Source organism: Saccopteryx bilineata, chromosome 3, assembly GCF_036850765.1.
Source record: "Saccopteryx bilineata isolate mSacBil1 chromosome 3, mSacBil1_pri_phased_curated, whole genome shotgun sequence".
NCBI lineage: Eukaryota > Metazoa > Chordata > Mammalia > Chiroptera > Emballonuridae > Saccopteryx > Saccopteryx bilineata.
The window spans coordinates 309474472-309501650 of record NC_089492.1 but is presented as its reverse complement, the minus strand read 5'-3'; the positions used below and the strand labels follow the sequence as shown (position 1 = coordinate 309501650).

At 54.0% G+C, this 27179-nt stretch overlaps 2 protein-coding genes across 5 annotated transcripts; one reads left to right on the top strand and one right to left on the bottom strand.

The window, feature by feature from the left end:
- Positions 1-4487: 4487 nt before the first annotated feature.
- On the bottom strand, positions 4488-8663 carry RRAS (RAS related). Its single transcript, XM_066265267.1, has 6 exons — positions 8488-8663; positions 6466-6553; positions 6259-6361; positions 6070-6178; positions 4901-5019; positions 4488-4827 (listed from the first exon to the last, which is right to left on the bottom strand). Exons 1-6 carry the CDS (start codon positions 8638-8640, stop codon positions 4743-4745), a joined length of 657 nt encoding a protein of 218 aa, XP_066121364.1. The 5' UTR covers positions 8641-8663; the 3' UTR covers positions 4488-4742.
- A 1662-nt stretch (positions 8664-10325) lies between these two features.
- On the top strand, positions 10326-27172 carry SCAF1 (SR-related CTD associated factor 1). 4 transcript variants are annotated; one of them, XM_066271533.1, is made up of 11 exons: positions 10326-10381; positions 13266-13379; positions 13625-13682; positions 14393-14487; positions 14784-14884; positions 14970-15085; positions 18586-21384; positions 22029-22111; positions 22333-22551; positions 26366-26494; positions 26751-27172. In XM_066271533.1, exons 2-11 carry the CDS (start codon positions 13272-13274, stop codon positions 26940-26942), a joined length of 3900 nt encoding a protein of 1299 aa, XP_066127630.1. In that variant the 5' UTR covers positions 10326-10381; positions 13266-13271; the 3' UTR covers positions 26943-27172. The 4 variants fall into 4 exon arrangements, with proteins under 4 accessions (XP_066127630.1, XP_066127633.1, XP_066127632.1 ...); XM_066271536.1 differs by lacking the exon at positions 10326-10381 and adding an exon at positions 10395-10612; XM_066271535.1 differs by lacking the exon at positions 10326-10381 and adding an exon at positions 10395-10692.
- The last annotated feature ends 7 nt before the right edge of the window (positions 27173-27179 follow it).

The following is a 27179-nucleotide window of genomic DNA, read 5'->3' as shown; positions in this document are numbered from 1 at the left end:
CATTCAAGTTTGAGGAGTGGTGTTCTAGAACAAGAAGTTAAAACCTAGAGGTCCACTGCTACTATTCTAAGCCTAGCCTATAAAGCAGTGAGTGAGCCACTCTGGAGTCTGGGCACTTGTCATTGAAGATGGACTATTGGTGTTCTAGAATCCTGGTGTCAGCACGGGATACTTGATCAGTGAGTGGGTAGAGACCCAGGGATATTTAGGGGTAGATCACCAGCGTCCTAGACTCTTAGGTGAAGTTGAGGAAGACCCACCTTCCTGCTTTAGAACCTTGGATATTGTGTAGGGCCAGTGATCGGCAAACTCATTAGTCAACAGAGCCAAATATCGACAGTACAACGACTGAAATTTCTTTTGAGAACCAAATTTTTTAAACTTAAACTATATAGGTAGGTACATTCCTTATCGAAGTATCCCGCACGTATTTTCTGGAAGAGCTACACTCAGGGGGCCAAAGAGCCGCATGTGGCTCGCAAGCTGCAGTTTATCGACTAGGGGTGTAGACCATCAATTATATAGTGCCCTGGTTTTATAGAATGGCTAATAACATTTGAGAACCATAATGGGAGAGTCAGTGATGGACCGTGGACCTTCTACAATTAATCAGTTAAGAACATTGAGAATGGACTGTTAAAAGTGTTTTGTTTTGTTAAGAACTTATTTTTTTTTAATAATTTTAAAGTTGTGTTTTGGTTTGTTTTTAAGATTTTACTTAATTGATTTTAGAGAGAGGAGAGAGAAAAAGGTGGGTGGAGGAGGAGCTTCTTGTATTTGCTTTCACTAGGGAAGCCTGGGGCTTTAAACCAGTAACCTCAGCGTTCCAGGTCGACTCTATCCACTGTGCCACCACAGGCCAGGCCAAAAAGAAAAAAATATTTTTAGATAGGAGAGAGAGACATTAATTTTTTTTAAATTTTTTGTTTTTTGACAGATTTAGAGAGGGACAGACAGGAAAGGAGAGAGATGAGAAACATCAATTTACTGCAGCACCTTAGTTGTTCATTAATTGCTTTCTCATATGTTCCTTGACTGGGGGGGGGGGCTCCAGCAGAGCAAGTGACCCCTTGCTCAAGCCAGTGACCTTGGACTCAAGCCAGTGACCCCAGCAACCATATGAGGTCATGTCTATAATCCCATGCTCAAACCAGTGGCCCCATGCTCAAGCTGGTGCACTCAAGCTGGAGACCTCTGGATTTTGAACGTGGGTCCTCCGCATCCCAGTCTCATGCTCTATCCACTGTGCCACTGCCTGGTCAGGCAAGAAACATTGATTTATTGTTCTACCTATTTATGCACTCATTGGTTGAAAAAATTTTTTGACAGATAGACGGACAGATAGGGACAGACAGGAAGAGAGAGATGAGAAGCATCAAATTCTTTGTTGCAGCACCTCAGTTGTTCATTGATTGCTTTCTCATATGTGCCTTGACTGGGGAGCTATGGCAGACCGAGTGACCCCTTGCTCAAACCAAATGAGCCTGTGCTCAAGCTGGTGACCTTTGGATTTCAAACCTGGGTCCTCTGCGTTTCAGTCTGATGCTCTATCCACAGCCACCACTTGGTCAGGCTGTTAGTGTGTTTGACCCGTTGGGAATGTAGCTTCAGAGGGAATGGCACATTTAAGGTTCTGGATTAGATGTCAAATTGGAACCAAAGTTCCTTGGGTCAGCGTTGTCACAAGTCAGATCTCTGGGATAGAAAGCAGATGGAGTGGTTAGAAGGTGGACCTTGGCTTAGAATAACCTTGTGGTTGGCCTTTGTAATTCAACTGCCCCAACTGAATCCCAGCTCTAGTTCTAATTGGACAAGTTAGAGAATAGTTTTCCGTCCTTGTCTTTGTCATCTGTAAAGCTGACTTTTGTCAAGCTGAAGGAAACTAAAGCGCTAGACTGCCAGCCCTCAGGAGACTCCTGCTACCCAGCACGGGAGACTCGGGTTTGCTGGAGGTCGAAGAGATGGCAAGAGCAGTCGGGAGACAGGATGACAAAGAGAGGGACATCAGAACTTGGAGAGACTTAAAATCATTGACAAGTCCCAACAAAGCCCAGGGGAAGCCAGGATCCAGAGGCTCACGGGCACACACACGTGCCTAGGGAGATGCCAACTAGGTCATCCCAGGCTCCTTGCTGTTTGATGAGCTTTGAAATGGTGGTGGCTGCGAACCTCCCAAAAATGGCCTGCCAGTTGTCATGTGCATTTTTCTGGGGGGCAAATGTTAGCTTTTATCAGCTTAAAGTGCATTTTGGTCCCTCAAGAAGCACAGTATCCCAGCCAAGAATTTGGCTCTGTTAGGCAATGCAGAAAGAAAGAACTCAGAACTTGTACTAGGGGAGTGCTTCACTCCTGGCTGGGACTTACGTGGAGGTGTCAGATCTTGTTGGAAACTGCTAGCAATATCCACCAGTCCCATCAGAGATGGGCCTCTGCTGAGCAGAGGTTCTGGGGGAGGGGGAGTGAACTTGTGGTACAATACATCTGAGCCACGCTTATTCCCAGGGCAGAAGGTTGAACTCAGGCCAAGGATTCTGTGATAACGAAACCCGGAAAGGGATATTCAGCTAATCATTGTTCTAATCTGGAATACAGAGGGACATTCATAGTTCTGGGGCAGGAGAACACTGGGGCCTTGGTCACTGAGACTTAGCACTTAGTATGTCCCAGGCGCTGTGCTCATCTCCGCGTGCACACAGGGTGCTCCTAAAGGCCTCTTGCCCTGGGAAGGAGCTTGGTGGTCACCCACATTTTACAGATGAGAGGACAAAGGCACTTGACTGAGATAACAGAGCTGGATTTGAACCCAGGCAGCCTGCTGCCAGGGCACATACAGGACCATAATCTACCCGAGGACCAGGAATTAGGTTCTGAGAGGGTGTGAGGGGAGCATTTCCGGGCTTTTTGTGGACACTTAGATGTGGGGGTTGGGGCAGCAGATCATTGACAGGTGATAGTTCATCAGGTGGAGGTCAAAGTTCTAGGGCCTGGGGACGTCTGGGTTGCAGTTTCTGGCCTGCTGTGTTGAGTGGGTGTTGGGGGTCAAAGCTGTCCATTGAGGGGACTTGGGAAATGGGTGAGTTGTGGTCTCAAGTTCTGGTGCCACCCTTCCAGGTCAGCAAATAGAGCACAGGGTTAGGACTTCCGGGTTGCATATGGGAGAATCAAAGTTTTCCAAACTGAAGAGTGTTGGCAACTTACTTGCAGTGGCCTGAAGATAACCCAAGCTTCAGCCCCTCCCAGGAGAGAGGTTCAGATGGGGTGTGTCCACACCAGCCCAAAGTTGGATTCAGGGTTTAGATTCCAATGTCAACCCAATTGGAAACTTTCTGGAACTGAGAACTTGCCAGTTGGCTGCCCGGACACCATTCTGTCCACCTGTCCCGTTCTTCTCTAGCCAAAGGCCTTTCAAAATATACACTGGAGGTAGGAGGGAGCAAGGGTTTGTAGAAGTTGCTGCCTGCCTCCAAGATCTGGAACCTTTTAGAATACACTGCCTGATAGGCCTTTCGGCTGTGGTGCGAGTGTTGCACGTTTGCCCTGTTCAGTAGGGTAGCCACCAGCCACATGTAGATCCTGAGCTCTTCAAATGTGGCCAGATTGAGGAATCAAGTCTATAATTTTATTTAAATAGTCACATGTAGCTTCTGGCTACTATATTGAACAGGGCAGTTCTCGAACATTACAGAAAAACAAATTATTTTTCAAACATTAAACCTCATCTGACCTGTGGGGGCACAGCAGATAAAGCATCAACCTGGAACACTGAGGTTGCCTGTTTGAAACCCTGGGCTTGCCCGGTCAAGGCGTATACAGGAAGCAAATACGAGTTGATGCTTCCAGCTTCTCTCCTCTCTAAAAATCAATAAATAGGCCCTGGCTGGTTGGCTCAGCAGTAGAGCATCTGCCCAGCATGTGGAAGTTCCAGGTTTGATTCCCAGTCAGGGCACACAGAAGTGCCCATCTGCTTCTCCACCCTTTTCCCTCTCCTTTCTTTCTATCTCTCTCTTCCCCTCTCACAGCCAAGGCTCCACTGGAGCAAGGTTGGCCTGGGCACTGAGGATGGCTCCGTGGCTCTGCCTCAGGTGCTAGAATGGCTCTGGTTGCAACAGAGCAATGGACCAGATGGGCAGAGCATCGCCCCCTGCTGGGTATGCCGGGTGAATCCCAGTCGGGCGCATGCGGTAGTCAGTCTGACTGACTCCCTGCTTTTAACTTCGGAAAAATACCAAAAAAAAAAAAAAAATCTAAGAATAACACCATTAAACCTAATCCTGACAAATGCCCACTGAGATGGAAAAGGGTGGGATGCAACTCTTGAAGGGTCAGTGGGGGTCCAGACGCCTGGTTTACCTTGTTCTCTGTGGTGCCTGTCCCTCACCAAACAAAGGCTTCTACATCTGATGGTTCTAGGTGGGCATGTCTTGAGTGTGATCCCCAAGTTCACCTACCTCCCCTAGCCCTTTTCCCTTTTACAAAAGCACTTCTGACATTGGCAGTGACCTTTATTTCTCTGGGGCAGGGTTATATACAGCAGTGCCCCGGATGCCCGGGAGCCCCTAACCCCCACCAGGGGCTTTGGAGGGGAAGGGTGGTGTTGGCAGAAGGCACATGTGGCAGTGGTCTGGAGGCCAGGAACTGTGGGTGGGGGTGTAGTGTATCCTGGGAGACCCAGGCGGGGAGACAGGCTTGGCAAGGGCAGCTGGTCCCTAGAGCTTGTGCTGGTGGTTCCTCTTGTGCCTGGGCTACAGGAGGACGCAGGGGCAGCCCCCACCCTTCTTCCTGGGGGCGCTGGGTGGGCTGGGTGGGAGCTCTTGCTCCTGGTATTTCCTGTGGGAAAAAGCTGGTGAGTTTGAGCCCCAGTGGTTGGGGACAAGGATGACAGGGAGGGGGCTCCTCTCACCGGACTGCCCGCACCAGCTGTTGGAAGGCCTCGTCCACATTGAGCCGCAGTTTAGCCGAGGCCTCAAAGTAGGCCACATGGTGGGAGGCACTGAAGGTGGAGGCTTCAGATCGGGGCACCTGGGGGGGACATAGGGTAGAGTCAGGTCCCTGCCCTCAGGGTGGGTCTCAGTTGGGAGGGCAGAAAGGCACACTTGTATTGGAATGGGGGGTTACACATGGTGGGGGCCAGAGGCAGATTAAGGTCAGTTGAAGCCCCAGGCACAGAAGAAAATACTGGGCCCCTTAAAAAAAAGAGAGGGAGAATAAAAAATATGTTAACCATATTTTTAAATAAATAAAAAGTATTATGCACTATTAATGTTAAAAATGCACTATGAAACCAAACTTGGTGTCATTAGAAAAAAAGTGTCAAATTGGAGTTTTGTGGGGCCCTTCAGAAGTCGGGGCCCAAGGCGTGTGCCCATCATTAAATCTGCCTCTGGTGGGGGCTCAAGAGGAGAGGGAAAGTTCTAGAGATTATAGAGGGGGCTCGGTGCTATCTAAGGAGTGAGGGAGGGTGCTGCACTGACATTTGCCCTTCTGAGTGTTAAATAACAGCTCATCAGGCAAAGAAGTCGGGGTGTTCCTGGCAGAAGCCTGGAGCCAAGCACCCAAGGTGGGCAATCCCCAAAGGCTTAGTCCAGAAGGTGCATTCTGTGTGGAAATCCCATCGTCTGGGTTTGTGTAGAGAGAAGTGTGGACAGAGAAAGGAAGGGACGAGACCATGGTTGGCCATCCAGTGCCAGATGAAAGAGCTGGGTTTTTTCCTTGGGGTAATGGGGAGCCTTAGAAGGCTGGGTTAGCAGGACCAAGTTGGGCGGTGGCCTGGAAGGGACAAAAGGCTGGGGCAAGGGTCCCTGTGGGAACAAGAGGCAGGAATGGAGCAGTCAGGGCTGGCTGCCTGGGGACAGGGAGGAGCACTATTTCCCATCCTGCCACCTCTCCTGGGAACTCCTGTGTGCCTTGCTGGGGGATTCAGAAGGTTCTACTTGGGGGCAACAAACACATCTAGTGAGGGAGCAGGGTCCCACAAGCCAGAGGAGGATGCTGATGTGAAGAGAGGCAAGAGGTGCCTCCCAGGCTGAGATGGAGTTTTTTTTGGGGGGGGGACGGGGGGGGGGTCCAGACCTGGCGCTGTGCCTCCAGATCTGCCTTGTTCCCAACCAATACGATGGGGAAGTCGTCGCGGTCCTTCACTCGGAGGATCTGTGTGAAGAGCTTGCCCACCTCGTTGAAACTGCAGATGAAACCAGAGGGATGAGGTCCAGCTGCTGAGCCCCGGGCACCACTGTTCCGCCACCTCCCTGCTCCTCTCACCTCTGCCGATCGTTAATGGCAAACACCAGCAGGAAACCGTGCCCGGCACGCATGTACTGCTCCCGCATGGCACCAAACTCCTCCTGGCCCGCAGTGTCCAGGACTGCAGAGAGGGGGAGAGGGCCATGTAGACAAGGCTCCCCGCAGCAATCCCCATGCACCCTCGGCCCCTCCTCCATTCCCCCATCCACTTTCTGCCGCCCTCACTGTCCAGCCGGGCGGGGATGCCATCCACGGTACAGATCTTTGTGTAGGAGTCTTCGATGGTGGGGTCGTAGTCAGACACGAAGTAGGACTGGTAGGGTGGGGAGAGGACACTGTTACTCTACTGCCCCAGCAGAAATCACATAGTCCTGCCCCTGGGACTCACCTTTTAATGTCCCTCCTCTCTGGTTCTTTGTTCCCCTCTCTCTGGTTCTATCTCCCTTTTTGGCTCTCCATCCTCCTCCCCCACGATGCCCCCAGTGCCATCTCTGAGGCTCTTCCGAACTGCACCCTCTTTCTGGTATAAAGTACATCTCCCACATCGTAATTACCTCCTGGCTGTGTGGTATTGAACAAATCACTTCCCCTCTCAGAACCTCAGTTTCCTCATTTAGAATGAGGGTAAAAATAGCACTGCATTAATCCAGTGTTTGTGAAATTCAGCGAAAATCCATTTAATTCCTAAGCATTTAAAACATTGCCTGGACATAGTTAAGTGCTCAATAATTGGGAACCCTGTTGTTCAGACTATCCGCCTGTCTCTGTATCTCTCCCTTCTCCTCTTTTTCTTTCTTCCTTTTTTCCCCCCTCCTCCTTGGGCGGCTTTTAGTGTCTCCTCCCAGGGGAAGGTCCGGGTTCCAATCCAACTGCGGAGAAACTGCCCCGCCCGGAGGCTGGGCCCCTCCCTTCCTGCCTGGGTCCTGCCGTCTTCAGCCAGGCCTTTGACCAGCTTTGGGCCTGCCCCTGGGGCAAGGATCTCAAGGCTGGGGGACTTTTCTCTACATAGGCAATGGCTCCCATGCAGGCACTGCTAGGGTCTCTTGAGCGGGCTGGGGTCTAGGGGCCTCTGCAGTATCATCTCAGGAGCAGACATCATTCTAGGGTTTCTCTGAGGCTGGAAGGTTTCCCTTGGGAATGGGGTAGAGGTTTCCTCTCTGCAGGGGTAGATTGTTAGCAGAGAAGGGGTGATCTGGCAGCTGGAGGTCTTAGGGCTGCTTCCTATCTGCTAGGGGAGGGGCTTGTTGAGGGCCCCGTGGTGTCATGGAGGGAGAAGAGTGTAGGGACCAGGTCCTAGGGGGATTAGGTGAGTGTCTTCAGTGCACCTCAGGAGAAGCTTGGGGGAAAGCCCCAGGGTAATTTAGACACATTTGGGAGGTTTGTCGTAGAATATAGGTGCAGTGCGTGTCTAGAGTCTTAGAGACTGTCATGCATTTATGGGGTGAGAGACACTCCTCAGGAGTAGATATTCCTGGGGGTGCCAGAATCTGGGGGCTAGCCAGGGTTACTGAGAGGGGCTCAGGGACTTGGAGTGGAAAACTCAAGATGGACGAGTAGTTGGTTTTCCTTAGGGGAGGGTGGAGGTCTGGCTCTGGTAGGGTGGGGGAGCTCCAGGATTTGGAGTCTTAGAGCTCTCTGGGATGACCAAGGGGCAGGATCTTTTTTAACTTTCTTGGGTCTGAGGGTGACTCTCTTAGAACCGGTTGGTCCCAGATGGACCTCAGGGGCAAAGCCTGGGCATAATTTCTAGATTCTGGGGGAGGTCCCTGAAGGGACTGAGCATCAGTCTGGGGGCATCTCAAGGGTTTTGGGCACAGGGGTTCTCCCATTTAGGCTCTGGGTAGCTCAGAAGGGAAGCTGGAGACTGAGATTTGGGGGAGATGGAGCTCAGGGGGAGGGGAAGTGATATCAACTGGGATGGGGGCAAAGGAGAGGGCTTACGGTCTGAAGGGGAAGACTCATGGATTGAAAGTGCTCCCAGGAAGTGCTCAGGGTCTTATGTCCTGGGGGAACGAACGATGAGTCTCGGGATATGAGTATAGGAGGAAGGTCCCTCAAGTAAGGGGTTGAAGGTCCTTACTTGTGACCCTGGGGGCTCAGGGTCACATTCTGAGGGGAATTTTTAAGATTAGAGGGCCTTATAAGAGGGTCTCAGTGATGGATAGAGGGGAAATCGGGGTCTCAGGGATCTCCCCAAGGACTACGTTCTGGATCCCGGGGGCACCCCCCTGGTGAGGGCCCCACTACCTGGATGAACTGGATGGTCAGCGCACTCTTGCCCACGCCGCCGCCGCCCACGACCACCAGCTTGTGTGTCTCGCTGGGTGGGGGGTCCCCGGGTCCCGGCCCCCCGCCCCGGGGCCGCCCCCGCCCCGTCCCAGACGCCGCCCCGCTGCTCATGTCGCGTCCGCCGCCGCCGCCGCCGCCGCTACCGCCTGGGGGAGAGCCGGGCGGGGCCTAGGGGCGGGCCACGCTAATAAGCTCACTGCATAATCATGAGCTTCAGCAAGAAGGGCACAAGTCTCGGTACACTTAAGGAGGAGGTAAGGTCAGGGATAAGGAGGAGCTATGCTAATAAGGCCTCGGGAACGACATTCGCTGTGAGGGGGGAATTCCAAAAGGGGGCGGAGATATGCTAATGACCTCTACTCATCTCGAGCTGCGCCACGCGCTCTCGCCTGGCGGGCCGTCAGGGGCGGGGCTATGCTAATGAGAACTCATTCTTTCGGCAGATGGGTGGGAAAGATCATTCGGGAGGGGTTATGCAAATAAGCACTCAGTGAAGCAGCTTCTCAGGGTACCCACTCAGAGGCCCTGTATTAGTAGGCGAGGCCCGCCGGCTCGCGCGCGGCCGTATATAGGCGCGCTCCGAGGAAGAAGCGGGTCCTAAGAGGAAGCTCCACCTCCGTCCTGGGATTCTAGCCAAACTCCAGACCCGGGTGTCTGGGCTGAATGTCGGAGTCTCCGCCCGCTAAGGGACCCTGGCTTCCGGTTCTCGCTGTCCTAACCAAGCGGAAGGCAGACTGGGAGGGGAGTTGGGGCCCTGGAGGAGGACAGCCGAGTAACGGGACAGGGAGGGGCCGTGAGATCACTACATTCCTAATCCATGAACCAGCTCGCCCAAGCCGAGACGCCTGGGTCATGAAGGGCCTGGAGCCAGGATTTCTGGGTCTTAGAAGGAGAAGGAAGCTGAGGGCCCAGACTCCTGGGTCCATTGGAGAGTTTGGGACTAGAGGCCTGGATTCCTGTAATCTGGGGAGGAGGAAATGTGGGGGTCTTTATTATTTGGACTACTCATGTCCTGTAAAGGGAGGAAGCTGAGGATCCAGCCTTGGATCCAGGGGCTAGACGGGCTGGGGACCCAGAATTTTTGATCCCAAGAGAATTGGGGTGAGGAACTGGAACACTTGTGTTCGTTTAAGGTACGATCATGAAACCAAGAATGGTCTGAGGGAGGAAATGCCTGAAAGCCCAACTCCTGGATCCAAGGAAGGAGGAAGCCTCGGAATCTTGAGTCCCAGGGAGGAGGGAAATGGGAATTTGAACTGTGTGGAGAGGAATAGGAATTTGGACTCTTCTATCCTGATTAGGGAGGCTGTAGCCGGCCTTCTTGGTTCTAAATTCATAGGAGACTGGAGATCGGGATGCTGGGGTCCCCAGACTGTGGGCGGGGCAACTCACAGGCAATCGAGGTCTTTTTCTACTGCCCGCTCAGAACTACAATTCCCTTGTTACGTGTTCAGTTACGTACTCTTACGTCACTTCCTGTTCCTCAGCTCTTTCCGCGCGCGCGCAGGATATTGTGGGGTTTCATCGCGGGCTACCGCAACCCCGCCCACTTCACCTCTCACCTCCTTGCTGTCCCTGCGTGACGGAAGGAACGCGCGGACTACGCCTCCCGGCGTGCGTCGCGCGCACGCTATCCCAGGTGCCCCGTTGACTGTTGGGAAACTGAGTCCGCAGCCTTCCCACCAGCCTTCACGGTACCGTGCACGGTACTTGAAGTCCCGGCAAGCTTGGCGGCATTTTAGCTCCGCCTTTCTCCTTTTTTTTTTTTTTTTTTTTTTTTTTTTTTTGCTCGCGAACCTCCCCAGCCCGCCCCGCCCCACGCCGGGGCCGGAGCCGCAGCCCGAGCGGCGGGGTAAGATGGCGGCGGTGGTTCGGACCGCGGGGCTCGGGCCTATCGGGGTGGGCGGGGCGGAGTCGGGTCGCTAGTAGGCCTGCGGTTCTCCCTGCACACTGCGGGGTCTGAAGGACTTAGCGGAGAGGTCTCCGGCCAGGCAGCGGCGGCGGAGCCTGGCGCCGATAAGAGGGCCGTCTGAAGGCCCCGGGACGCGTCTGTGGATGCCGGGGGCATTTACGGGGCGTCCCGGTGAGAACTGGGGACGTCCACAGGGCCTGGACTGAGACTGGCGGCTGCCCTCCATCGTATAGCCGTGTTGGATAATTTCTGTAGGCACTGTTGATCGTTTTAATGGGATGACCGGAGGCTGGGGTCTGTTCAAAGGGTTCTGGGGCCATCTTGAGATCTTGAGATATGCCCCAGGGGTGAAGGAGGTCTTCAGGAGCTGAGGAGTATCTGCAAAGCCATCTGTAGCTGTGGGGTATGTCTGTTGGGGCTGGGAAGTGTCTACGTTGGCTGACCGAGGGATGCCACTCACTTACATGGGGCTGGGGCCATTTAACGGGCCTGAAAGAACTATTCCTGGGTTAGGAAGTCTTTTAGGGGTGGGATGTGCCCACCAAGGGAGGGAGGTAAATATTGTGCTGTACTGAGAGGCCTGGATGTGTCTCCAACGTCTGGGGAGTATCTAGGCTGAGTGACAGGAGGCTGGGGGCAGTTAGAAGGACCTGGAACATCTCGGTGGTTGTGAATGTGCCTGCAAGAGTGCACTCTCTATGCCTGGAGCAAATGCGAATGCCTTTTGGGGCCAGATAATCAAATGGAGACTAAGACAAAGGAGAGTATTGGAAAATTTGCGGAGCTCAAATGTACTTGCACTTTAGAAGGTAATTCAAACGAAAAATAGTTCAAAAGTGTGCATTGCCCTGGGGCTATAAAGAGAGTTAGAATTAGTTCACAGTAGTTTGGGAAAGTCTGTAGGATCACCTAGGTCCTAGGCGTTTAGTGTAGTGATTTTCAAACTTTTGTCCTTTTTTTTTTTTTTTTTTTTTTTTTTTTTTTAGAGAGGAGAGGGAGAGAGAGAGAGAGAGAGACAGGAGAGACAGAGAGAGAGGAGCTGGAAGCATCAACTCCCATATGTGCCTTGACCAGGCAAGCCCAGGGTTTCGAACCGGCGACCTCAGCATTTCCAGGTCGACACTTTATCCACTGCGCCACCACAGGACAGGCTTGTCCTTAATCTACAGTAAAAAATACACTTTTCATTGAGACCCAGTACCCACCAACATATATACATATATATATACATACATATATATATTTAATATTGATGTCCCATGAGGATTTCCACTTAATACTTATGATGTACTGTGAAGAAATTTCTACTGCCTTCGATTTACTTTTTATAACCAGCAATTTGTGAAGCACTATACTGCTATCAGTGAGGATCATTCACTGATCTAGAGGGACCTTGCAATGTCTACAGTCTTATCATATTAAAAAAATCTAAGGAACTGTTGGTATTTTTGTGTGCAGAGCCTAGGGCATGTCTGAATGGGCAGGGGAGCATCTTCAAACTCACGAAGGGTCTGTACTCAGATCTCTTCTGTTATGTGACAGTCACTGCAGCTTGTGCTCCACCCACCCCTAAGGTGCTGGAGAGTAGCACCAGGACTGGAAACTGTCCTTGGGGCCTTATCTGGGCGGGTGTCAATCGGAGTTAGGAAAGGAGCCTCTGGCTCTTAGAGAGCTGGAAGGCAGCATTTGGAAGCTTTGGCAAAGGTTGACAATCTGGTAGAGGGAGACTAGGGCAGAGGTCTTTTCTTTGCAGGTATGCAATGGGGGAAGGGCAGGGTAGATGTGGGGAAAACTTGGGCCCTAAAGGTTAACAATAATAATGATAATTGTTATTTTGTATGGAGCACTGGGTTGAGCCAACTTTTTGGCCGAAGTGTCTCCTTACATTTGTCACCACTGTTCTCTGAGATGGATATTCTGATTGTGCTATAAACAGATTAAGTGCCCTGAGTTGAGAGTTAGGGGTTTGAAGCTTTCTAGGAACTTTGAAACTGGATATTATCTCAGAGTAGCAGATTTGACAATTGAAGGAAAACCTACAGCTGAAATATTCCTATTTTTGGAAGCCCTAATTAAGACAATTTCCAGTCTGAAGAATGACTTTTCAACTTAAGTACAACCTAAGTTTTTGTGACATTGCAAAACCTCAGCATGCTCTCACGTAATGGTGGACAGTGCGCCTCTCTGTAATTAGTGTTTTCATTTTAAAAGTGGCATACAGGTTTTGTAAATTCACTCTCATTGTTCCGTGTTATGTATGTAAATAGTTTTGTTCCCTCGCTGTGGAGGGAAATTGATGCTTTAGGAAGCTGCACTGTGTTTGTGGCACACCAAGCTCTCTGGCTCGTAACCTCATTCTGGGAAAGGTGTCCACATGAGACTACGGAGCGCACTATTTGACATCGCAGCTCAACAGAAAAATCTTGGCATTGACTTGGATCCCAGGAGGGTGGGCTTTGAGGTCTTAAGTGGGGTAGGGGGGAAGTTGTGGGAACTGGGGAGTGGAGTGTTGAAATGGGAGGCTGAGAAAGCCTCCCTTTGACAGGGCAGGCAGCTGAAGTCCAGACGAGGGAGAAGCATTGCTCTACTCCCTTTGGTGTCTGCATAAGACCTGGTGCACTCCCAAGGATTGATGAGATGGGGGAGAGGAGGGATGCTGAAGAATATGCTGATTGAGGCAACGTTGGAGGCCCTTGAGGTCTTCATGACCATTCTCTGATTTTACCCCCTTGCATGCGTACACATACACACACACACACACACACACACCACTGCCCCTGGCCCTGCCAGCCTACACTCCAAACTCTCTTCCTCCACCCACCAGGTGACCATGGAGGAAGAAGATGAGTCTCGAGGGAAGACAGAGGAGTCGGGCGAGGATTGTGGCGATGGTCCGCCGGACAGAGACCCCACACTTTCTCCTACTGCCTTTATTCTGGTGAGGCTGGGTGCTATCTGGGGCCAAAGGAGGGAGGAGCTAGGTGAGAATCCAGATTCAACTCAGGGGCCCTAGTGGGAGGAGGGGCTGGGGACCTAGACTCTTGGCTTCTCTGAAGGGTTTGAGTGTGGTTGTAGGATATCTAGAAGGTCTGTCTCCCAGGAGCAGAGCTTGTGACCATTTGCACGAGTCCCCTGACTGCCGCCCTTTCTTTCCACTCCCTTCACCCCCCATCTTTTCCTTAGCGGGCCATTCAGCAGGCTGTGGGAAGTTCCCTGCAGGGGGATCTGGCGAATGATAAAGGTATGATGGGTTCTGGTTCCTCTTAGCTCCCTGCCCCATCTCTGCATTCTTTATTCCAGTTTCATTCACATACTTTCCTGAGGTCTCTGGGTGCTATCCTTGTGCTGGCATGGGAGCTAAAGATGGGTCAAACCCCCCGTGGCCGCCTTGGAGGGGCTCACAGTCTGGTGGAGGGGAGATAGTCACAGTTCAGAGGTAGCCTGTGGTACCCTGAGAGGGTAGGAGGGTCAGCTAAGCTAGTGGGAAGGAGACAGGGCCGAGGAAGGCTTCCAAGAGGGGGCAACAGGTGAATTAGGTCTCTAGTTGTCTGATAGGAAGAAAGGTCTGGTAGAGCCAGCGGCAGGCGCATAGCTCAGAGGTGCATCGCAGGCCCGAGCTGTGGTTCTTAGGGTCTGGTGGGATGGGAGTGGAAGAGGAGGCAGTAGAGATTCATGGGGATCAAGTCACAGTCTGGCTCGAATGCTGAGCTGATTTGTCTGGAGTTCATCCTGAGGGCAGCTGTGAAGACGGATGAATGAGAGAATCAGAGCCTCAGGTGTTGGGGAAGTCCTTCTGGGACCCAAGTTGGGAGGTGGTGGGTGGAGGCTGGGAAAGGAGGCAGGAGCTTGGTTCCCTTGTCAAGAGCAAGGGCAGGCTCCACCTTCCTCTGCCCCACAAGTTCTCTGCGTCCAGTCCTCTGTCCCCAACCCCCCATGCACATCTCTCTCCAGATGGCTCTCGGTGTCATGGCCTTCGGTGGAGGCGTTGCCGGAGCCCACGGTCAGAGTCCCGTTCCCAGGAGTCGGGGGGAACTGACACGGCTGCTGTGAGTAAGGAGGGGGTGGGGGGAGACAGGCACTGGGCCTGGATTTCTGAGATGGGGAGGCGGGGTTGGTGATCCAGGCTCCTGGGTCTGGGGTACTGAACAGGGGCAGAGTTGTGGGGTCTGTGGGCCAGGCTGTGAGTCCTAGAAGCGGTTAGGATGAGGGAGTTGGTTGAATCTTTGCATTTTCTTGGAGATCTCAATTGTCTGGGTTCTTGAAAGGTTAGGAGCTGGGGAAATGGTATGTGTGGGTCCTCACAGGCTTAGGGTCAGGGTGGATCCTGTCCTTCCTCTTCCAGGTGTTGGACATGGCTGCAGATAGCTTTCTAGCAGGGTTGGTGAGCATCCTGGATCCCCCCGACACCTGGGTCCCCAGCCACCTGGACCTGCGGCCTGGCGAGTGAGTAGTTGGGCATCTGGAGTGGGGTAGGCTTTGGCATGGGAGCTGGGAGCATCCCTATGTCCCGCTCACTTCTCTTTTGCAGAAGTGAGGACATGCTGGAGCTGGTGGCTGAGGTCCGCATTGGGGACAGGGACCCAATCCCTCTGCCGGTGCCCAGCCTGCTGCCTCGTCTCAGGGCCTGGAGGACAGGCAAAACAGGTATGTGTGGCCAGGGCAGGTGGCTGGCCTTGGCTTTGTGTTTCAGCTCTTGTTCGAAGTCAAGTTGTGCTGATTGTGTCATTTAGACAGAATCTTGATTTTAACGTCTTTGTTTCTGTTACACTGAGTGAAGACTGCACATGCACACAAATGTACATAAAGTAGAAACTGACGTGATGGCTACCATGTGGGAGCAGTTGGCACTTGGTGTCCAGGGTTCTACCTGTCAGTGTAACTGCAGGGGGACTTGTCTCCCCAGGAGCGGGCACTCTCAGCATCTCTATCTTGCAGAGGAGAAAAGGCTTGAGAGAGGGAATTCGCTTGCTCAGGGTGGCGCACTTAGTTGTTTAGTGGTGGTCCTGAGTCACAAGCCTAGGTGTGTGTAAAGCCCAAGTTGTTGATTTCGGTGATGTGTACCTGCCCAAGTGAAAGTCTGCCCCCATCCCACTTGCAGTGGTGAGTTGTGAGCCTGTGAGAAGTGTAGAGCAGAGGTTCTCAAACTTGAGTGGGCATCAGAATCACTAGGACTTCTTGGCACACAGGTCGCCAGACCCACCCTCAAGGTTTCTGATTCTGCAAGTCTGGGGTGGGGCCTGGAATTTGCATTTCTAACCATTTCCCTAGTGCTGCAGCTTTGCTGCTGACCCCATGACTCTGATGAGACCCTGGATTCAGACTTTGTTTTTGCGTGCACATATGTGTTTGCGGAGGGATGGAGAGGAGACGGAGGCGCAGATCTAGCGGTAGGTGAGCCACAAGCCTCTGTGGCTCGCTTACTCTCTGAGCCAGTTCACAGTTCTTTTTTCTTTTTTTTTTTTTCAGAGACAGAGAGAGAGTCAGAGAGAGGGATAGACAGGGACAGACAGACAGGAATGGAAAGATGAGAAGCATCAATCATTAGTTTTTCGTTGCGCATTGCGACACCTTAGTTGTTCATTGATTGCTTTCTCATATGTGCCTTGACCGCGGGCCTTCAGCAGACCAAGTAACCCCTTGCTTGAGCCAGCGACCTTGGGTCCAAGCTGGTGAGCTTTTGCTCAAACCAGATGAGCCCATGCTCAAGCTGGCGACCTCGGGGTCTCGAACCGGGGTCCTCCACATCCCAGTTCCACGCTCTATCCACTGCGCCACCGCCTGGTCAGCCTCTTTTGTCTTTTTTTTTTTTTTTTAACAGAGACAGAGAGAGAGTCAGAGAGAGGGATAGATAGGAACAGACAGACAGGAACTGAGAGAGATGGGAAGCATCAGTCATCAGTTTTTCGTTGCGACACCTTAGTTGTTCATTGATTGCTTTCTCATATGTGCCTTGACCGTGGGGCTACAATAGACCAGGTAACCCCTTGCTCAAGCCAGCGACCTTCTCTCCAGCTGGTGAGCTTTGCTCAAACTAGATGAGCCCGCACTCAAGCTGGCGACCTCGGGGTCTCGAACTTGGGTCCTCCACATCCCAGTCCGACGCTCTATCCACTGCGCCACCACCTCAAGAGGCTTGTCCTTTTTTTAAAGCTGCAGTTTGACTTGTCTACTAGCTCAGGGGACATGGTGCCTAGGGCCCATCACACTCTTAGGGGCCACAAAAGTAAAATTAGAAGCCAGAGAGGATAAGTAAGCAAACGGGTGGGACAGGGGTTCACTAAAACTTTATTTACAAAAACAGATGGTGGGCTGGACTTGGCTCCTGGGCCTTAAGTAATGTTAGATGTATAGAGAACCTAGTAGTTGTCTTCAAGGGTTATGTTTTTTTGTTTGTTTGTTTGTTTTTTAAGGGTTATGTTTTATTTTTCTCATTCCAAGTGGGGTTTTTTTTGGGTCTTCATTTGGAAAATACTAAGAACTTAGGAAAAAAGAAAGAAAATTCACCCTTGCGCCTATTCTATCTAGAAATTATATAAAGAGGTAAATGGCTTATTCTTCCACACCACTCCAGTCTGTATACTGTTTTATACTTTATGTCATGATGATATTAACCAGGGTCATAGGCGATCACGCGCTGAGTTCTTTTTTTTTATTTATTCTTTTTTTTTTTTTTTTTTAGAGAGGAGAGGGAGAGACAGAGAGAGAGGAGAGAGAGAGAGAGAGAGAAAGAGAAGGGTGGGGAGGAGCTGGAAGCATCATCTCCCATATGTGCCTTGACCAGGCAAGCCCAGGGTTTTGAACCGGCGACCTCAGCATTTCCAGGTCGACGCTTTATCCACTGCACCACCACAGGTCAGGCACGCGCTGACTTCTTACAATGCCAGGCGCAGTCTGGCTCTTTCCGTGCAGCTGTTCAGGTGGCCCTCATCCCTGTGAGGTTTGAATGCTCCCATCATCATCATCCCCTGCTTTATTTTCCTCCAGAGCCCTCAGCAGCTGGTGGACTCTACGCTTGGCACGTTGATATTTCTCTCCCCACTCGAATGTGAGCTCCTTAAAGGCAGGGATTTTTGTCTATTTTGTTCACCATTCTATTCCTGGTACCCTGAACAGCACCTGGCACAGATAGGTGATGGATAAAAATGTGTTGAATGAATGCACGAACCCCCACTTTATAGATGAGGAAACTGAGGCAGACAGAGGTTGAGTGACTTGTCCGTGGTCAGGTCATGAGGGAGGGCTGGAGCCTGGGGTCCAGATGGGAAGGGGGCTCCAGAGCTGCCCTTTCAGCCCTGGGCTTGCCTGCTGCTGTCCAGCAACAGTGCTGGCGTCCTTGCTGGGGCCGGTCCTTGCAGTTACATGTGGTTGACAGAGGGGCCTCTGGACTCTGCTGTGTGTCCACATTCTGGCCTGGAGACCCACCCCAGGTACAGGACTTGTGGCTCCGAGACTTGTGCTTATAGACAGGGTTTCAGGAGTACGGATAAGGTGACATAGGGAAGCAGGATGGCCCATAGGAAGGAGTGAGTACTGGTTGTCCCTGACACCAGTCAGTGCTGTCTCTGTCTGAGTCCTGAGCAGACAGAGCCCCTTGGGGGGGACTCACCACACAGTGAAGAGTTCGGCTGCCAGGACTCCCTAGTTCTGCCCCTTCCTGGCTTTCCGGGCCCCCACTGTTCTCTATAAAGGGGAGTAATTCCCACAGGTGGTATCCAGCCCAGCAGGCCCAACCTTGGCTGCAGAGGCAGTCTGAGGTGTGAACTCGGCTCTCCTAGCTCTCATCCTCTGTGGTAACATCACTGCCCTCAGCGGTCAGGGTGGTCTTGGGCTTTGGGTCAGCGTCCATCTCAGGATACGGGAGTGCAGGCTGGGGGGGCCACACTAAGTTTGCACACTGACTCCTCCCTGCTGTCTGTGCCTCAGTTTCCTCCTGGGACCCGCGGGTCACAGTATCTATGGTGTGGAGTTAGGAATAGCCTGAGTTGACACACACAGAGCACCGGGGGCAGTGCCTGCAGGTGCAGAATGCCAAGTGGGGGCGTGGAGGGTGTGGATGGGTGCTGGCTGGCCTGTGGCCCCTCTGCTGGGGGACAGGGACAGGGGTTGGACACCTGACCACAACTCTGTCTCCCATTCCTTTGCAGTTTCTCCTCAGTCTCATTCTTCTCAGTCCCCCTGTGCCCGCCACCTCACCTTGGGCACCGGAGACGGGGGCCCCGCTCCACCCCCTGCCCCTTCCTCTGCATCCTCCTCACCTTCCCCTTCCCCCTCATCATCCTCTCCTTCCCCTCCTCCCCCACCACCCCCTCCAGCTCCTCCAGCCCCCCCTGCCCCTCGGTTCGACATCTATGACCCCTTCCACCCCACCGACGAGGCCTATTCCCCACCGCCTGCTCCGGAACAGAAATACGACCCCTTTGAGCCTACTGGCTCCAACCCCAGCTCATCAGCGGGGACCCCCTCTCCTGAAGAGGAAGAAGAGGAGGAGGAGGAAGAGGAGGAGGAGGAAGAGGAAGAGGAGGAGGAAGAAGGCTTGTCCCAGAGCATCAGCCGTATCTCTGAGACCCTGGCAGGCATCTATGATGACAACAGCCTGAGCCAGGACTTCCCAGGTGATGAGAGCCCCCACCCAGACCCCCAACCCCCACAGTCAACTGTAGCCCCTGTTACTCCGCCACAGGCGGACTCCACCCGGGCAGACGGAGCCACCCGCCGGCGAGTCTTTGTGGTGGGGACAGAGGCAGAGGCCTGTCGAGAAGGCAAGGTCTCCGTGGAGGTGGTGACAGCCAGTGGAGCTGCCCTGCCACCCCCTTTGCTGCCACCTGGTGACTCAGAGATTGAGGAGGGTGAGATCGTCCAGCCTGAGGAGGAGCCCAGGATGGCGCTGTCCCTCTTTCGATCCAGCAGCCGTGCTGCCCGCCCCCCTCCCACGGCCCCAGCCACCCCCACAGCCCAGCCCCCACCTCCGCCGCCTGCCCCCCGAGCCCCGGAGGGAGATGACTTCTTGTCTCTGCACGCCGAGTCGGATGGGGAGGGTGCCCTGCAAGTGGACCTGGGGGAACCAGCCCCTGCACCACCGCCCTCTGATGCACGCTGGGGTGGCCTGGACCTACGCCGCAAGATCCTGACCCAGCGGCGGGAGCGCTACCGCCAGCGCTCGCCCTCCCCGACTACCGCTGCCCCGGCCGGCCCGCCTGCCCGCAAGAAATCGCGGAGGGAGCGCAAGCGCAGTGGGGAGGCCAAGGAGGCCGCCTCGTCCTCATCAGGCGCACCGCCAGCCCCGCAGGCCCCGGCCTCACCCTGGGACTCCAAGAAGCACCGCTCCCGAGACCGCAAACCCAGCTCCCACAACTCCTCGTCCACCCGCCGCCGCTCTCGGTCCCGCTCTGCCCGCCGCCGCTCACGCAGCCCCGACCGCCGCCGTGGGGGCAGCCGCAGGTCGCGCTCCAGGGAGAAGCGGAGACGGAGGCGGCGCTCGGCCTCCCCGCCCCCGGCTACCTCCTCGTCGTCATCCTCGAGGAGGGAGCGGCATCGAGGCAAGCACCGGGAAGGGGGTGGCAGCAAGAAGAAGAAGAAGCGGTCTCGGTCCAGGGGTGAGAAGCGGTCCGGGGACAGTGAGAAAGCCCTGGTGCCGGCCCCGCCACCCTCAGGCTCTGCTTCCTTAGGCGGGGAGCGCGACAGCCGCCGCCGGGGGGCGGTGCCGCCCTCCATCCAGGACCTCACGGACCATGATCTCTTCGCCATCAAGCGGACCATCACCGTGGGCCGGCCCGACAAGTCCGACCCCCGAGGCCCCTCGCCGGCCCCGGTCTCATCCCCCAAGCGCGAGGTTCTGTATGACTCGGAGGGACTGAGCACCGAGGAGCGGGGTGGCAAGAGCAACGAGAAGGACCGGCGCCGCTCTGGGGCTGCCTCCTCCTCCAGGGAGAAGGGATCACGGCGGAAGGCGCTGGATGGGGGGGAGCGGGACCGGGACAGAGATCGGGACAGGGACAGGTCATCCAAGAAGGCCCGGCCTCCCAAGGAGCTGGTTCCTTCCTCAGGACCCCCGCCCAAGCCACCAGTCAGCAGCGGCTCAGGCTCCTCATCCTCGTCGTCGTCCTCTTCCTCCCGGAAGGTGAAGCTGCAGTCCAAGGTGGCAGTGCTGATCCGGGAAGGTGTCAGCAGCACCACGCCAGCCAAGGAGGCCACATCGGCCAGCCTGGGCTCCATTGGAGTCAAGTTCAGCCGCGATCGGGAGAGCCGCTCCCCCTTCCTCAAGCCTGATGAGCGGGCCCCTGCTGAGGTGGCCAAAGCAGCTCCCGGCAGCACCAAGCCCAAAAAGACCAAGGTTAAGGCCAAGGCTGGGGCCAAGAAGGCCAAGGGGACCAAGGGAAAGACCAAGCCATCCAAGACCAGGAAAAAGATCCGCAGTGGGGGCAGCAGCGGGGGCTCTGGGGGCCCTGTAACTCTGAAGAAATCCAAGGCGGATAGCTGTAGCCAGGCGGCCGGAACCAAGGGGGCCGAGGAAACTTCCTGGTCTGGGGAAGAGCGGGCAGCCAAGGCGCCCAGCACCCCACCCCCCAAGGCAGCCCCTCCGCCCCCTGCCCTCACACCGGACTCGCAGACTGTGGATAGCAGCTGTAAGACCCCTGAGGTCTCCTTCTTGCCTGAAGAGTCCACTGAGGAGGCTGGGGTCCGAGGTGGGGCAGAGGAAGAGGAAGAGGAGGAAGAGGAGGAGGAAGAAGAGGAGGAGGAAGAAGAGCAGCAGCCTGCCACCACCACGGCCACCAGCACGGCCGCTGCTGCCCCAAGCATGGCCCCTAGTGCAGGATCCACAGCTGGTGACTCAGGGGCAGAGGATGGGCCAGCCACCCGTGTCTCCCAGCTGCCCACGCTGCCCCCACCCATGCCCTGGAACCTGCCTGCTGGTGTGGACTGCACTACCAGTGGCGTCCTGGCCTGTGAGTGTCCCTGGAAAAGGGGGCAGGGCAGTCTGAGGCAGCCAGAAAGGATCAGGGAAGATGAGGTCATATAGGGACAGACTTGGAAGCAGTGGGGATGCCTTGGAAAGGGGGGTTGTATAGTGATCTGGACTGGAGGGCCACAGGTGGGCGAGTGCTGATCAGGGTCTACCCAGGAGGCTTCTAGATCTTTGAGTGTGAAGAAAGAAAGCAGAGCAGATGGGCAAAGGGTGGCCAGCGACAGTACATGCTGGAGGAGGGGGACGTGTCCTGGAGTCCTCTTAGAGGTGGACTGGTATAGAATTGGTGGAGTGATCAGAAAGAAGGATGAGCAGGGAGCAGTGTCCCTTAGGGGATGTGCTAGGTCACAGAGGTGGGAGAGAGGAGATACAGTCTCACTTGGCTACTACCTTGTCACTGAGCGACCCCGCCCCCCGCAACACGCACACATTGAGTCCCAAGAACATGGGGGATGTGGGGTGGTTCTTCCGTGGCCCAGGTCCCCTTTTCTTAGTTCTGAACCTGGGCCTTCAGGCCTGTCCGGGGCCCTGGGGCAGGAGGTGGCAGCAGGTGGAGGGGCTAGGTTCACAGTCTCATCTCCCATCAAACCCTGCTCTACCTGTCGTCAACTCTGTCTCTTGCAGTGACTGCACTTCTCTTCAAGATGGAAGAAGCCAATCTGGCAAGCCGAGCAAAGGCCCAGGAGCTGATCCAGGCCACCAACCAGGTGGGCTCCCCAGGGGAAATAGTCCCCACGGCCCCTTCTCTTGTCCCCCACCTTGGGTTAGGAGAGAAACTAAACTTCCAGCAGACCCTCGGGGAAAGTTATTGGCCAGAGGTGGAGTTTGTTGCCTTTGGGACTCGGAAAATCAGGGTAGGGGTTATTGGGGATACATGTTTCCTCTTCCCTTCCACCTCTCTTTGTTTATTCTCCAACCTCTTCTACAGATCCTCAGCCACCGAAAGCCTCCCTCCAGTCTAGGGGTGACACCAGCTCCTGTGCCTACTTCCCTGGGTCTGCCCCCTGGTCCCTCCAGCTATCTGCTCCCTGGCAGCCTTCCCCTGGGGGGCTGTGGCTCTACCCCTCCCACTCCCACTGGGCTGGCTGCAACGTCTGACAAGAGAGAGGGCAGCAGCAGCTCCGAGGGACGAGGGGACACAGACAAGGTGAGCTGGGCTTGGGGGAGGTGGGTTGATGGTGACAATTTGCAGAGAACAAGAGCAGACACTGAGATGCAGGGGCCCACGGAGAATGGCAGAGACAGGTGCCAGCAGATGGGGCCTTAGATTAAAAAAACCTGAACTTGTTAAATTAAGGAACTAAACTTTCACTCAAACAGATGAATAGGAAATGGGCATTGGGCATATTTTTTTCTTTTTCTTTTTTTTTTTTTTTTGAGACAGAAGGAGAGAGAGAGAGAGGGAGAGTCAGAGAGAGGGATAGACAGGAACAGAGAGATGAGAAGCGTCAATCATTAGTTTTTCGTTGCACGTTGCAACCTTTAGTTATTCATTGATTGCTTTCTCATATGTGCCTTGACCGCGGGCCTTCAGCAGACCGAGTAACCCCTTGCTCGAGCCAGTGACCTTGGGCTCAAGCAGGTGAGCTTTTGCTCAAACCAGATGAGCCCGCGCTCAAGCTGGCGACCTCGGGGTCTTGAACTTGGGTCTTCCGCATCCCAGTCCGACGCTCCATCCACTGTGCCACTGCCTGGTTAGGCATATTTTTCAAAAATGATCTGTGCACACGTAAGTACATATATGGAGAGAGATAAAGATACAAGCACACCTGCGTATGCACATGCCCACTACAGACCACCTCTTCCACCTCTTCATAGCCCATATCACTCTCTTCCCATCTTTTCTTTCCTTTTTTTTTTTTTTTTTTTTTTGACAAGAGACAGAGAGAGGGACAGATAGGGACAGACAGGAAGGAAGAGAGATGAGAAGCATCAGTTCTTTGTTAAGGTTCCTTAGTTCATTGACTGCTTTCTCATATGTGCCTTGACTGGGGGGCTCCAGCCGAGCCAATGACCCCCTTGCTCAAGCCAGCGACCATGGGGTCATGTCTGTGATCCCATGCTCAAGCCAGCAACCCTGCATGCAAGCCAGGTGAGCCTGCATTCAAGCCAGCGACCTCAGGGTTTCAAACCTGGGTCCTCTGCATCCCAGTCCAATACTCCATCCACTGTGCCACTGCCTGGTCAGACTCCCCATCTTTTCTTTTCTTTTCTTTTCTTTCTTTTTTTTTTAAGATAAGATTTCATTATTTTTTTTATGGCCAAGTAGTATTTTTTTTTTATTTATTTATCTATTTTAGAGAGTAGAGGGAGAGACAGAGAGAGACAGAGAGAGAGAAGGGGGGAGGAGCTGGAAGCATCAACTCCCATATGTGCCTTGACCAGGCAAGCCCAGGGTTTCGAACCGGCAACCTCAGCATTTCCAGGTCGACACTTTATCCACTGTGCCACCACAGGTCAGGCTCCCCATCTTTTCATGTATGGGGAAGGACGGTTGACAAAAATCAAACATCTGCTAGACAGAGGGAGGAGGAATGGATGCTCACCAAATACAAACAGGTTATTCCATTACATATGGCTCCTTCTCCTAGGCCTCAGATCCAACAGCCTATTGCCACATGGTGGCGTTTCCTACCTCTTATACACTTCATGTATAGTGCCGGAGGGAAAGCAGAATAAAGCCCACTATGAGGGGTCCTGGCTGGCTAGCTTAGTTGGTTGGAGCATCATCCTGATGCACCAACATCATGGGTTTGGTCCCCAGTCAGGGCACGTGCAAGAATCAACCAGTGTATACATAAGTGGAACAAAATATCGATGTTTTTCTCTCTCAAAATTCAATTAAAAAGTCCCATATGAGAGACAGTGGGGACAGTGGCAGAAGCACAGCTTGATTGTCACTGGTGCATGGCTCATGCCATGGGCTGCAGGACAGGGACAATGTGGACCCTGTGACAACAGCAGGTTCCTTCTGTCCCAGTGAAGCTGTTTCCTGCCTACTGTCCCCTTTCTCTGTAGAAACCCACGTTCTGTTGGGTTAGGGAGACTTGAGGACGCTCCAGAGTGCCTGGTGGCTCTCTGAGCAGGGGCGCTGCCCAAGCAGCCCAGGAGCTCAGCAGTTTGCATTCTTGTCCTGTCATCTGAGCTATTGGCCCTAAAGTCTGAAGTATCCTACCCTTCTCACATCTCAGTTTACTGTTTTCCATCTTCCCTCAGCCCTGACTCGGGGAGACCTCTTTCCAGTATTGGTTCTTGAGGTGACTGTCCCTTGCTCCTGGAGGGAGTCCACAGCAGAGACTGGCTCCTCTCTGAATGCATTGTCCTGATAGAGGTGTCCTACCCGTCAGCCTTTGCAGAGATCTCACTTGGGGTTGTGGCAGGAGTTAGGGGTTTCTCAGTTGCTCCTTGTCTTGTCCCCCCAGCCATCACCCTTAGAATAGCCACAGCTCCCCTTGATTGACTCCTTGCTGTGGCCTTTATGTGTGTCACCTCAGCCTTCTCCCTGAGTACTGTCTCCATTTTATTAGTGAACTACAAAGGGGTTCAGTCCCTCGGCCAGGCCGCAGGTGGTAGAACCAGGATTCCAGCACAAACATGCCAGCTCCCCGCCCACCCCCTCCCTGTGCACCTAGCGAGTCCTGGGCCCTCAGCACCCCATGGCCCCACTGTCCACTCAGGAGCCAGGACAATGTTTTGAAACGTGCCCCCTCCAGAAAAGCTTTGACATACTTTTTTTGCTGTGATCAGACTAAGTCTTGTAGAGTCTCATTAAAATAGTCATAGCCTGACTGGTGGTAGTGCAGTGGATGGAGCATCCCGGCTTGAGCACAGGCTCACCAACTTGAAAGTACAGGGTCACCAGCTTGAGCATAGGATCATAGACATGATCCCATGGTTGCTGGTCAAGTCACTGGCTCAGCTATAGTCCCTGGTCAAGGCACATATGAGAAGCAATCAATGGACAACTAAACTGCCACAACTATGAGTTGATGCTTCTCATCTCCCTTCCTGTTTTTTTCCCTCTCTCTCCTCTCTCCCCCTCACTAAAAACAAAAACAGCCTGACCTCTGGTGGCACAGTGGATAAAGCGTCGACCTGGAACGCTGAGGTCGCTGGTTCAAAACCCTGGCCTTGCCCAGTCAAGGCACATATGGGAGTTGATGCTTCCTGCTCCTCCCTTCCCTCTCTCCCCCTTCTCTAAAATGAATAAATAAAATCTTTAAAAAAAATTAGGCCCTGGCCGGTTGGCTCAGCGGTAGAGCGTCGGCCTGGCGTGTGGGGGACCCAGGTTCATTTCCCGGCCAGGGCACATAGGAGAAGCGCCCATTTGCTTCTCCACTCCCCCCCTCCTTCCTCTCTGTCTCTCTCTTCCCCTCCCGCAGCCAAGGCTCCATTGGAGCAAAGATGGCCTGGGCGCTGGGGATGGCTCCTTGGCCTCTGCCCCAGGCACTGGAGTGGCTCTGGTCATGGCAGAGCGACGCTCCGGAGGGGCAGAGTATCGCCCCCGGTGGGTGTGCCAGGTGGATCCTGGTCGGGCGCATGCGGGAGTCTGTCTGACAGGCTCTCCCCATTTCCAGCTTCAGAAAAATACAAAAAAAAACCAACAAAAATTGAACAAAAACAAAAGGACAGTCATAACTGCTTGGCTACAGTCTTGTTTCCCCACCAAACTGTGCACTTTGTGAGGGCAGAGAACACATGTATACTGGTCATGGCCACCTGGGCAGGCCAGAGTCCAGCCTAGAGGGCATGCTCATTGACAGAGGCCGGGGCCTAGCCTGTGGTCCAGGGTAACCACAGTGTGGAAAGCATGGGCAGATCGTAAGCAGGACTTCCACCTCCAAGAGTTGCTGGATGGTCAAGGAAGTTGAACTGGTAGGCAGGTAGTGGAGGCGGTGGTTCTGCAGGAACTCAACTGGCCCTCGCTGTTCCTTTTGTCACCCTGTCACCCCCCACACCAGTATCTGAAGAAGCTGCACACGCAGGAGCGGGCAGTGGAGGAGGTGAAGCTGGCCATCAAACCGTACTACCAGAAGAAGGACATCACCAAGGAGGAGTACAAGGACATCCTGAGGAAGGCCGTCCACAAGGTGGGCCCAGAGGGGGACAGATACACAGAGACATACACAGATGGGGAAACTGAGGGATGGTGGGCTAGTCTGGAAGGTGAGGAGGGTGACAAGATTTCCTCAAGTCTACCCGGGCCTGTTCTGCTGGCATCAGGATAAGTAGGGACGTTGGCCTCTAGACACTGGGAGAGTGCCTCCTCTCCGAGTCCCAAGCTGTGCTCAGCAGTCTAGGGGGGCCGGGAGGCTGGCGGTGACCGCACCTGCCCTCACCCCCCAGATCTGCCACAGCAAAAGCGGGGAGATCAACCCAGTGAAGGTGAGCAACTTGGTGCGGGCCTACGTCCAACGCTACCGCTACTTCCGCAAGCACGGCCGCAAGCCAGGGGATCCCCCGGGGCCCACACGGCCGCCCAAGGAGCCTGGGCCCCCTGACAAGGGTGGCCCAGGCCTGCCCCTGCCCCCTCTCTGAGACTCCCAGCCCCTACTCCCCTCCTCTGCCTCTTCAGAATTCTGGACGTATTTATGGCTCTGCCTCCCTACCCCCCTCCCCACCAGTGGGATGATTGGGGAAGGGTTGTCGTGGGGAAGAGGAGAGCCCCCTGCCCAGCCCCACGCCCATCTCCCTGTCCCTGTCCCCATTGCCCCTCCTCTCTGTTCATGTCCCTCCCACGATTTCATTAAAGATTTCATGAAATATTAGCCCCAA